General features: G+C 46.6%; 1 protein-coding gene across 1 annotated transcript; it reads left to right on the forward strand.

Moving 5' to 3' along the window:
• The first annotated feature begins 451 nt into the window (after positions 1-451).
• On the forward strand, positions 452-9,170 carry STMP1 (short transmembrane mitochondrial protein 1). The gene is made up of 3 exons (XM_075602585.1): positions 452-590; positions 2,453-2,506; positions 8,730-9,170. The coding sequence occupies exons 1-3, from the start codon at positions 576-578 to the stop codon at positions 8,808-8,810; spliced, it is 150 nt and encodes a 49-aa protein (XP_075458700.1). The 5' UTR covers positions 452-575; the 3' UTR covers positions 8,811-9,170.
• The last annotated feature ends 225 nt before the right edge of the window (positions 9,171-9,395 follow it).

Here is a 9,395-nt window from a genome sequence, read left to right on the forward strand (position 1 = left end):
CATCGTGCCCAGTGATAAGCTACGCCTATAGTGACGGCGACATCAGGCTGCAGCAGTCACTAGAAAAATCAAATTGCGATGACTTCCAGCGATTGCGACCAAGCCGTTGCTCTGTCGTGTTGCGCCTACTATAAGCGCACGCGACGGCGGCAATGCATTTGTTGTGATGCGGCGTCGCTGGCACTATAGGTGCAGCCTTACTAATCAGTGAAAGGGATTATTTATTTGCATGGCACATTAGTAACAGATCTGATGCACACGCGCTCCTTTGGGACTAGTGACCTTCACTGGTACTGATGGTATAAAAATAACATGGAAAATTCAGCCTCATGCTGCTGCTCTCCGTGGCTATTGTTAGTGCAGAAATATATGGACCCGGTTAAATACTTTGTTGCCCTTCCCCGCTGGCATGCCCTTCCCTCCTAGCACTGTAGCCAAATGCGCTCATTGCCCTCATCAAAGATGGCCCCCCCCTGAGTACTTCCGGAAGAAAGGCGGAAGTGGGTGTCTGCGTGAGCATCACGTGGACGGAAGCAGCGAGTGAGGGGACTGTGCTGGGAGAGGCAGCTGCTGTGATGCTGCAGTTCATAGTAAGTGAGGGATCCTGGGAATGTGGGGGTGTTAACACCTTCAATGCGGGGTCGATGTGATGTCTCGTCCCCCCCCCCCCCAATAATCGGGGTTGGGGGGGAAGGTGATCTCGTGATGCTCTAGAGAGGGGATCACTTCTGAATGAGGGATCCTTGCCCTGACTAGGAGTGAAAGTGGTATAATTACAGCCTAGGTACATAGGACGGCCTCGAGAAGAATATATATATATATATATATATATATATATATTTGGCACTTCTAAAAGTTCATTTATTATGTGTGTATATATCATAAAAATGTTGTTTTTGGTTTTATAGTAGAACCTGTAGATTTATGAATAGATTTGTGATTGGTTATTTGCTCACTTATACAGACATTTCAGTCCACATGAGAAAAAAACCTGCGTACATTTTTCGGGATTTAATTTGAACTTGCCTTTATTCAATGTCACACGTGCGCAATCCCTCTTATTATAATATGTCAAAAAAAAAAAAAATAACGGGTGTTGGCACAGGGCAGGCAAGTCCGGATAAGTCGTACAAAAATTACATTTATTGCATATCGCAAAGAAACGTCAAGAAGAACAAGTAAAAACAATCACAATCTGGAGCGAGACAAAAAATGAGCACTTATTACAAAAATATCTCATAGCAACAACTACTAGAATGATATAAAGGGCCCACGCTAGTAAAAGGTGAAAAAGTTTCCAACTGATACCAGCCTAAAGTACCCGGGTACAGGGGGTATCCTTATGTTCCTGAGCCTTCAAGCTACCAGAGCATCTATTGTAAGCACATTATTTTTAAAGACGTATTTCAGCAGTATAGAAGCACTGGAAATAAGCGATAAACATCTATCCGTTAAAAATATGTTTTTCTGAAAATTTTGGCGCATTTTTTTTTTATGAATGCTTATATTTTGTAAACCTAGGATTAACTAGACTCTTATTTCATTGGTTGAACAGTTTACAAAATGCGCTGCAACCTCGCAGTCCGAGAAATATGCAGTAAAGAAACAATAAATAATGCAAATTAAAAAAAAAAAAAAAAAAAAATCAAACCGTGTGTGATATATATAGATATATAGATATATAGATATATAGATATATAGTGGTCGACAAATCACCAAAAAAATCTACCCCAGTTCAGGAACAGTGAGTCTGGGCTCCACTGGTCAAACTGGATGATTCAAAATTGCCATGGGGGTCAAGGCTCCCTTTCGCAGCCAATAAAAATAAAATAAAAAGCTTATCTAGCGACTTTCTGTTGTTGACTTGCGCTTCTGTTTGTAGCCTGCCTCCTTATTTGTCGCTTTTTTGGAGTTAAAGCAGGCACAAAAAAAATACAAATATCTGGGGAAAAGGGACCACTTGTGAGCTCCTGGGGAGGCAAGCAGCAACATGTAAAACAATTGCAGCAACCCCCCAATTAAGCCGTTCTGCTGTTTAATAATAAATAATAGCATGTTCTTGTATAGCGCTGTTATTTTTACGTAGCGCTTTACAGAGACATTTTGCAGGCACAGGTCCCTGCCCCGTGGTGCTTACAATCTATGTTTTATGGTACCATGGGTAAATTCAGACTGCACTAGGAGGCATCCATTTTTACCTCCCGGACACTTAGTAATTGAATTGCTTATATCTCCTAAGCTAGGAGCATCAGGTTAAAAAAAAAAAAAAATTACCCTTGAAAGGGCAAGAAGGAGTAAGAATCCTTGATGAGTGCCATATGCTCCTCTAACCTGTTAAACATGTTGCTGTCCTTGGCTGACATTGGCCCTAGGCAGGACTTCCCCATTACCAGTGACTTGCATGTGGTGGCTGGGTGTGTTTGCCGTAATATTGCTTTCTTTTCTCCTGCAGCTGGGATTTGCGTTTGGGAATGTGGTGGGCATGTTCCTGGCCCAGAACTACGAGGTAAGAACCACTTTTTTGGTTTTTATTGCACCCCTTTCCGAATCTGCCACCCTTCCAATTCATTTCCAGCAGTAACGGCGGGCATCCTTTCCAACATAAATGATGGTTTATTATGTCGTCACAGAGACCATGTTTCATGCGTAGTGATCATTCATCGTCCGTGTATTTCTGCGAAGCGTCTTGTTGGCGCTGTTATTGGGCAATAAATGATTTCGTGTGTGACATAATGCCAGCTGTTTCCTACGTTTACAAGGGAACCCCCAAGGAGAGTGTCCCGGTGCTGGATCATTTCTCTTACTAATTAATCGTTAGATTGATGGGGATCTGGTGACCTCCGGGTCATGTGATCTCGCCAGGCTCCGGACGCCGGAAACGCTTTGATCGAGCTGGGTGCTCCGTCAAACAACCCAGACAGATTCTAATTTTGTATTTTCGCCCGTTCCATGACTACCTGTGGGTTTTATTATTTCTGGTCACATTTTTCTACACATTAAAAATAAAGCCATTTCATGTTAAATATAAACTTCGGTTTCTTATATTTATCAGTTACATACGTTGTATATCAGGCCTGCACAACTTGTACAGTGAGAAGGGCCGAACTGCTCCAAGGAAAAAAGATTTGGGCCGCATGGGTAAAATCATCATCATCATCATCTCTTCTCCAGCACCTCTCATCATCATCCTCATATCTCCCCCACCACCCTTCCTCATTATCATCCTCATATCTCCCCCAAAACCCATCATCAACCTTTGCGAGACTCCGGATCGATCTCTCATACCCCCATCTCTCCCCCTCACCCATACACATAATACTCCCCCTCCACATCAAACACATAATACCACCCTGCACACCACTCACATCACTCACAGCACTCTCCCCTTCCTGCACCTCACAGCACTCTCCCCCCCCCTGCACCTCACAGCACTCTCCCCCCCCTGCACCTCACAGCACTCTCCCCCCCCCTGCACCTCACAGCACTCTCCCCCCCCTGCACCTCACAGCACTCTCCCCCCCTGCACCTCACAGCACTCTCCCCCCCTGTACCTCACAGCACTCTCCCCCCTGCACCTCACAGCACTCTCCCCCCCTGCACCTCACAGCACTCTCCCCCCCTGCACCTCACAGCACTCTCCCCCCCTGCACCTCACAGCACTCTCCCCCCCTGCACCTCACAGCACTCTCCCCCCCCCTGCACCTCACAGCACTCTCCCCCCCCCCGCACCTCACAGCACTCTCCCCCCCTGCACCTCACAGCACTCTCCCCCCCCCCTGCACCTCACAGCACTCTCCCCCCCCCCTGCACCTCACAGCACTCTCCCCCCCCCCTGCACCTCACAGCACTCTCCCCCCCCCCCTGCACCTCACAGCACTCTCCCCCCCCCCTGCACCTCACAGCACTCTCCCCCCCCCCTGCACCTCACAGCACTCTCCCCCCCCCTGCACCTCACAGCACTCTCCCCCCCCCCTGCACCTCACAGCACTCTCCCCCCCCCCCTGCACCTCACAGCACTCTCCCCCCCCCCCCTGCACCTCACAGCACTCTCCCCCCCCCCTGCACCTCACAGCACTCTTCCCCCCCCACCTGCACCTCACGGCACTCTTCCCCCCCCCCTGCACCTCACAGCACTCTCCCCCTCCCTGCACCTCACAGCACTCTCTCCCCCCCCTCCCTGCACCTCACAGCACTCTCTCCCCCCCCTCCCTGCACCTCACAGCACTCTCTCCCCCCCCTCCCTGCACCTCACAGCACTCTCTCCCCCCCCTCCCTGCACCTCACAGCACTCTCTCCCCCCCTCCCTGCACCTCACAGCACTCTCTCCCCCCCCTCCCTGCACCTCACAGCACTCTCTCCCCCCCCTCCCTGCACCTCACAGCACTCTCTCCCCCCCCTCCCTGCACCTCACAGCACTCTCTCCCCCCCCCTCCCTGCACCTCACAGCACTCTCTTCCCCCCCCTCCCTGCACCTCACAGCACTCTCTTCCCCCCCCTCCCTGCACCTCACAGCACTCTCTCCCCCCCCTCCCTGCACCTCACAGGACTCTCCCCCCTCACAAGGAAAACAGTCGGGCCCCACAGCCCATGTCAGCAGCCCCCCCCCCCATCATACTTACCTGACGATGGTGGCGGCGGCGGCAACAGAGATGGCGGCAGGGAAGCGCAAGGGAAGCGCGCTCTAGCAGCAGACCCGGAAGTTCCGGGTCGCGCTACACTACTAGAGCGCGTCCCCCTGCTGGAGCAGGCTGAGGAGGGGGAGTTTGAGGGGGGAGAGCGCGGTCACAGACACTACTGGAGCGCGCTCCTTCTGTCCTTACCAGGGAAGGGGGTCTGTAGCGGGCCGTATGTTGTGCAGGCCTGTTGTATATCAACATGTTCACAAAGCTGTATCCCACTTGCGCATCTTAAAAATGTTGGATAGTATTTATTTTTTTCCAAGTATATAAAACTCATTTTAAAAAGTCCAATGCTTTCAGTGTTCTTCATCAAACAATGATGCACTTAAAAAATAATATACAAAAGGAGCCGTCAACGCCCTACAAAATGATATAAATATTAAATTGACAAAAAACAATGCAAACAGGTGATTCATTTTATTTATCCCCTTGTAGCACGGTCATTTAAAAGATGTGTAAATTATATATAAGGCACCGTTTTCTTTGGCCATGTCTCTTGATTACAAGGTTGCCATATTTAGACACTTTGTACAGTAGAAAATGGTCTTCCCCATGGATGCTCAATGTTTATCATCCCCACAGCTGCATTGTCTAGTTAACCAAGCCATGGTACACTCAATTGGGAAATAATCTGAAATCAATATGCTGACGTAGGAAAGCTATACACCTTTAAAAACTGGACAAGTTTATAAAATTGTTTGGAAAAAAAAAAAACTGGACAAGTTTAAGTAAAAAAATAAACGAGGGATTGCTATTTGTTTTTGCCAGATTATTGATAATATTTGGATTTTGGCCTTTTAAATATAGGGGAGGGGGAGAAAGCAATTTGAGCCACCTGTGCTGAAGCAGGCATATCCTGAAAACCTCGCCTGTTTAGGGGAGGGGAGTGGAGGGGGGGGGAGCTTGAGGACTGGAGTTGAGTGGAAGAAAAATCAGACCACCAAAATCAAGCCCTAAAGTTCTGCTCGCTAGGACATTTCGAAACTTTAACGCACAACAGATTCTAGCTGATCTTACCAACTGCCCTCCGTACAGATCCGACTTGATACCAGATCCCAATTTTGTTCGTGTTTATTTCCAAACAGAAAATGACACGCAGAATAAGAGTATGGGCGGGGGAACCTTCCATGGGTTACAACCGATCTTACTGCGCGTTCCCACTTTAGGGATGCCTTGTGGAAAAGCTACAAAGTAACTAGCACTGCCAACAGCGGTGGATTTTAAAATCCGCCGCCCCTAGTCCCTTACATGTGTCCTGCTGCTTCCTTGGTGCCGCCCTCCATCGCCTTTGGAATCCCAGCGTCACATGACACCGCGGGATGTGCAACGTCATGACGTAATTTGGTGTCACGTTGCCATGGCAACGAGGCGTGTGCCGTCCGCATCATTTGACGCTGGGATTCCAAAGGAGATGGAGGGCGGTGCCAAGGAGACAGCCGGACACATGTAAGTGCCTTCCCATTAGGCCCGAGAGTGTGGCAAAAGCATATGGGTCGGACATATTTGCCGCCTCCAAATTTTGGGAACAATAAAATAAATAATGGGAAATCTGCTACTGACTGCCAAGGATCTTAACTACAGATGCCTATACATGCACAAGGCAAACAAGACACGCAAAAGCCCAATAATTGCTATGACAATCTTCACCAGAATACATTAAATGTCCGTAAAGTCATCAACAATATATTCCATTCTTCTAGCCATCAACAACCATCTGATATCAGAAATGAAGACCTTACTCTAACAGATCCCACTGACATTGCAAACGCATTCAATGAATACTTTGTGGGGTGTGCTACTTCCGTATTATCAAAGCGCAACTCGAACTACAAACATGAACCTCAGTCTGGGAAAACACCTATAGTCCCGCCCTCTCCCAACACTGTCCGAGTATGTGAAGAGATTACACAAGCGCTCCTGAAAGTAAAACTAAGCAGCCAATGTTGACCTGACCTACTGCAATTAAAGTTCTTACGACTTGGTGCCCCAGCCATTGCCATACCGCTTGCTTCCCTAATCAACTCTATCCTGTCTGCAGGCCATATCCCTAAGACCTGGAAAACTGACAGAGTTGTCCCAGTCTTCAAAAGTGGGGACACAAACACGGTTTCAAACTACAGGCCAATCTCACTTCTCCCAATTCTATCGAAAGTCATGGGAAAATGTGTCCACTCCCAATTAAGCAATTTTATTATACCAAGACAAATTTCCTTAGCCAACTCCAATCTGCTTTCACCCCCAAACACTCAACGGTAACTACCCTCTTAAAGGTTTGCAATGAGATCCAGTGTGGAATGGAACTAGGACAACTTACTTGTGCAATATTCCTAGATTTTACAAAGGCTTTTTAACATGTTAGCCTCTCCGACCTCGGACAAGTATTTCAATCTGTTTTTTTTTTTTTTTTTTTTGAGACAAACTGGATTTCCCCAAAAAAACTGTTTTTATTTAAACATTGACAAGACTGTAACAATGGTATTTGGTACCAAGGCAAAATTTCTAAAGCTATCAATGACAGAGGTACAGATCAGAACCAACTCTAATACCATCCAAGCCCCTGTCAATAATTTTAAATAGCTGGGCATATGGTTTGACCACATAACATTTGGGTTAGACATTGATACGCTGACATATAACACCTATGCCAACTAGGTGTTTTTTTTATGGTCAGAAAGTGCATTGCACAGCAGATGCTAATGCCAATTATAGACTATGGGGACATAGTGTATGGCAGTGTTTCCCAACTCCAGGCCTCAGGGAACCCCAACAGGTCAGGTCTTAAGGATATCCCTGCTCCAGCACAGGTGGGTCAATCAGCGGGTCAGTCATTTCGACTGCGCCACCTGTGCTGGAGCAGGGATATCCTTAAGACCTGACCTGTTGGGGTTCCCTGAGGACTGGAGTTGGGAAACACTGGTGTATGGTGCAGCACCCCAAACTCACCTTGGCAAACTAGACACCCGCTACAACTCAATATACGGCTTTGTCCTACAATGTAACTACAACACACATCTGTGCGAAATGCTCAAAGTCTAGTACTAGTCTAGTACTTTCTGCACAAGCTAACCGTCTATCTGAACAAGCACATCATCCCTACCACACGCAGCACTTGCGACCTGAGATCTGACTCCAAAAGACTGTTCGCAGTGCCACGGTTCAACAAAGTATCCGGCTTTCATCTTTTGGCCAAAACATGTTAAGCTGCAATCACGTCAAGATTACCCCCTTTCCGCAGGTTCCTACACTACCAATTGTATACGGTCATTTCTGTTTCCTCCCCTGCATGGAGAGAAAAGGAAACAAAACAGTGATAGTCATTAGGAAGGGATGTGTGACGTATGCAGAGCACAAGGGGTTACAATCTAGAAGCACTATATGTACTGTGTGAGCACTGTGACATGGGGGAAATTGGGAGTGTTGGACCTGCTCTAGGGGTCTACGTCAGGGGTGGCCAACTCCAGTCCTCAAGGGCCACCAACAGGTAAGGTTTTCGGGATATCTCTGCTTCAGCACAGGTGGCTCAGTCATGAGTGAGCCACCTGTGCTGAAGCAGGGATATCCTGAAAACCTGACCTGTTGGTGGCTCTAAGGGGGGTGGCCAGCTCCAATCCTGGTTTAAAGAGCTTAATTAAATAAAGATTGATGAAAATGTCAACATTTTAAAATAATAATAATTATAATACTTGACCTCTGTTTTTAAGGTGGTAATTGCCTGCATTTAACTTATTGTATCGGGCACTTATATGTGTTCACTTTAGTCCTAAGGGAAACTGGTCCTTTAACAGGTAACACAACCTACACCTTTTATTGAACCAACAAAACCGTTACAATATTCAGACTTTAGTTCCTAACAGTTATTCGGCAAACCATTATTAACTCCTTTGGTGCTGACCACCACCCCCACCAAGGGGATTACAGCAACAGAAAGCCTGCATGTGCTATGCTAGTGGGGTCTTATTGAAATGCATTTGTAGTTTTGGGGTTTCTTGCCCCTCTAAAAAAAATAATAATAATAATTCTCTCATTTCTCTCTCTTCCTTTATGCTAAAGATCCCTGATATAGGAAAGAAACTTGAAGATTTAAAGAAAGATATGGAAGCCAAAAAAAAGCCTCCAAGCGACAAGTCTTAAACATCTCGGGCACGGAAACGTAATATTTAGCACTCCCCTTTATGTACCCGGAGGCTCTATTGGTTCCAGCGGAACTGATTGCCATTCTAAACGCGTCTTGACATCTGATAATGGAGACGTCCAACTGTAATTCCCTGCAAAGGGGAGTCTTTCTGACTGTAACCAGTGGGATTTCCCAAAGATATTCAGAAAAGTAGCTAAACATTTTAGATCCTTTATGTATTTTTTTTACTCTACGTCTTTATAGAGATGATGGTTTGCAATGTATGGGAAGAGCTAGCAGCAGCTTCCCTTGCAGGGCCTGACAATCAAGAGTCGCTTTTTTTTATGGGTTAGAATGAATAAAATATATCATCGATAGCTTGGTAAATACATGTCTCTATGGGGGGGGGGGGGGGGGGACGACGACTTTAGAAAAAGGTTGTCACTGTTACTAGGAGTGGTCATTGTTCACATACAGAAAAATGAGACTTGGAATTCACCGATTGTTTAATACGATAACGCAAAGCTTGTTAAATTTTCTGGTATATTACTGAAACCATACCACATATTGTCTCTTCCTGGGCGTGCGGAACAATCTATTTC

The sequence above is a fragment of the Ascaphus truei genome, chromosome 5 (genome assembly GCF_040206685.1).
Source record: "Ascaphus truei isolate aAscTru1 chromosome 5, aAscTru1.hap1, whole genome shotgun sequence".
Taxonomy (NCBI): domain Eukaryota; kingdom Metazoa; phylum Chordata; class Amphibia; order Anura; family Ascaphidae; genus Ascaphus; species Ascaphus truei.